The following is a 2,042-nucleotide window of genomic DNA, read 5'->3' as shown; positions in this document are numbered from 1 at the left end:
AATTCTCATATATTCAAAAGTGATTACATTAGGTGAAGGAAAAGCTTAAGTAGGCACGGATTTGAGACACTTAGGCGCCTAAACCAAAACTACACAAAATGGCGCCTAAAATTTGAATTCAAATTTGAAATTTGAATTCAAATTTGAAATTTGAATTCAAATTTAGGTGCACATGGGTGTGGCCGTGAGTTTAGGTAATCCTTTGCATCTAGGTCTGATTTGAGAGTCATTTAGGGTTAATTTGAGTGTCACATGTTCAGCCACCAATTGGTGCAAAACATGTGACTCAAATGTAACTTAAATGACTTCCAAATTAAACTCAATTTAACCTAGTTAGCCTACTTTAGTATTTCTTGTATTTTCCTAATCTAATGACCTAAATACAATGGTCCAACAAATACAATGGAAAGGAAAAATTACAAGAATGAAAATGAGCCCAATATTGGGTACCAAAAGCCCAAAAGCCCATGAAGCCCAAAACTAGGCCCAACAAGCCTAAACCCAAAAAGCTACTCTGTGTGGTCCAAAATACAAGACCAAAATATATGATACCTATACTAACATGATGTATACAAAATATATGAAAATAGCTATAACAAAATATGGCCCATGAAAAGTTCAACTTGGGCCTTCCCAAGCCCATCAGGCCCATTGGGCCCTGACTGGCCCAGACCTTCATGTCTAGCCAACTCCTCTTGGATCTTTGAGTATGTCACCTCTTGCACTCCAAAGCATGATTCCATCACTATCATGTGGTGTTCAAATGGGAGTACATGCTCAAAAGTGGTATATTCTAATGTCTCGTCTATTGCATTCCATGTGGCGAAACGTCCAGTTTCAGTGTTGACATATACAAGGCAATTCTCAGAAGAACAGGCGGGTAACATATACCCTGGAAAGTGATTACTGACCTGCATACATGTCAACTTAGACCAAGATGTGCTGACACCATATTCCTTCATTTCCCATATGTCCACCGTGTAGTCCTAGTTGTCATCCTGCATGACTGTACATAAAGCCAAACTGTCTCTTATATTTCTCAAACAACACAGCCTATAGTCTTCTAATTGAACTTCATCAGGAATACTTAGTTGATAAAATTTTGACTCAAAGAAATTATAAGTCAAAATAACATCAGCATTTGTTCCATAGTTGAAAGTAATCCAGTGAAGAGAATCTCCAAAATACAGTCCCATACATCCCTCATGAACAGAAACAGAAGGCTGTGAAATAGTCGAAAGGGAGTCATCTTCAAAATCCCTCCATGAATCATCATTCACAGAATGCAGCAAAGCGCGATGGGATGGATCAGTTTTACTAAGATAAATTTGAAGGACAAGATAATTATCTTCAGATCAGTCATAACCAAATCCATACAAGTTCACACCAAAGACATCACCGCAAATACTTTTTGTAGTAGGTGCCCATGGACAAAATGATCGCGTAAATCCAGTAGATGGATTCCAAATCAACATGGATGTAGGAACCGATATTAGTACGAGTCCCCTACATGTACCAACGATTTTACTGTACCGAATGGAGTTGCCGATTGGGGAATGAAGAATGCAACTCGCGAGTGGAGCAACAACAGGCTGCGTTACCTCTACGCATAGTATTTCATGTACGAAACATGAGAAAAACATAATCTTTTTGGCCATTCTATTTTGTGCTACTGCTAGGGCATAGTGCCTTTTGGCCACGAGAGATTCAGCAAACAAACCAAACCAAACCTTACACATCGCTTTGGCTCTGCAAAAAGATTTGACTGGTCCCCGCAAAAATATCTCTGTTACTATGTCCAATGGAAGTGCCATTTTAAGTCTGATGTTCAGTGTACAGAATGAGACGAGTGTATTGGTCCACAACTGAGACAATGATGAGTAAGAAATGACGATGGTGATATTTATACAAAAATCAGTTTTACGAACAGTCATAAGCATACTAGAAGTTGCATCTCTTAGTTTCCAAACAGTGCACTCCCTACGTGCGACGTCCGTACAACTCTTTATTTATTTTATGCACCCCTTTATATACATTTATTT

General features: G+C 38.6%; 1 protein-coding gene across 1 annotated transcript; it reads right to left on the bottom strand.

The window, feature by feature from the left end:
* Nucleotides 1-986: 986 nt before the first annotated feature.
* Nucleotides 987-1,814, bottom strand: LOC145953354 (F-box/kelch-repeat protein At3g23880-like). Its single transcript, XM_083067295.1, has 2 exons — nt 1,378-1,814; nt 987-1,317 (listed from the first exon to the last, which is right to left on the bottom strand). The coding sequence occupies exons 1-2, from the start codon at nt 1,812-1,814 to the stop codon at nt 987-989; spliced, it is 768 nt and encodes a 255-aa protein (XP_082923421.1).
* Between the last annotated feature and the right edge of the window lie 228 nt (nt 1,815-2,042).

The sequence above is a fragment of the Cajanus cajan genome, chromosome 11 (assembly GCF_000230855.2).
Source record: "Cajanus cajan strain Asha chromosome 11, NIPB_CcT2T_4, whole genome shotgun sequence".
NCBI classification, from domain to species: domain Eukaryota; kingdom Viridiplantae; phylum Streptophyta; class Magnoliopsida; order Fabales; family Fabaceae; genus Cajanus; species Cajanus cajan.
Note: the sequence above shows the minus strand (reverse complement) of the source record. Positions and strands in the feature narration are given on the sequence as shown.

Excerpts from the sequence above, each read along its gene's own strand:
- LOC145953354 (XM_083067295.1), bottom strand. The coding sequence starts at position 1,814 with ATGGCACTTCCATTGGACATAGTAACAGAGATATTTTTGCGGGGACCA. Across the intron at positions 1,318-1,377 it reads GATGTCTTTGGTGTGAACTT|TAAAACTGATCCATCCCATC; the intron begins GTATGGATTTGG and ends AATTTATCTTAG.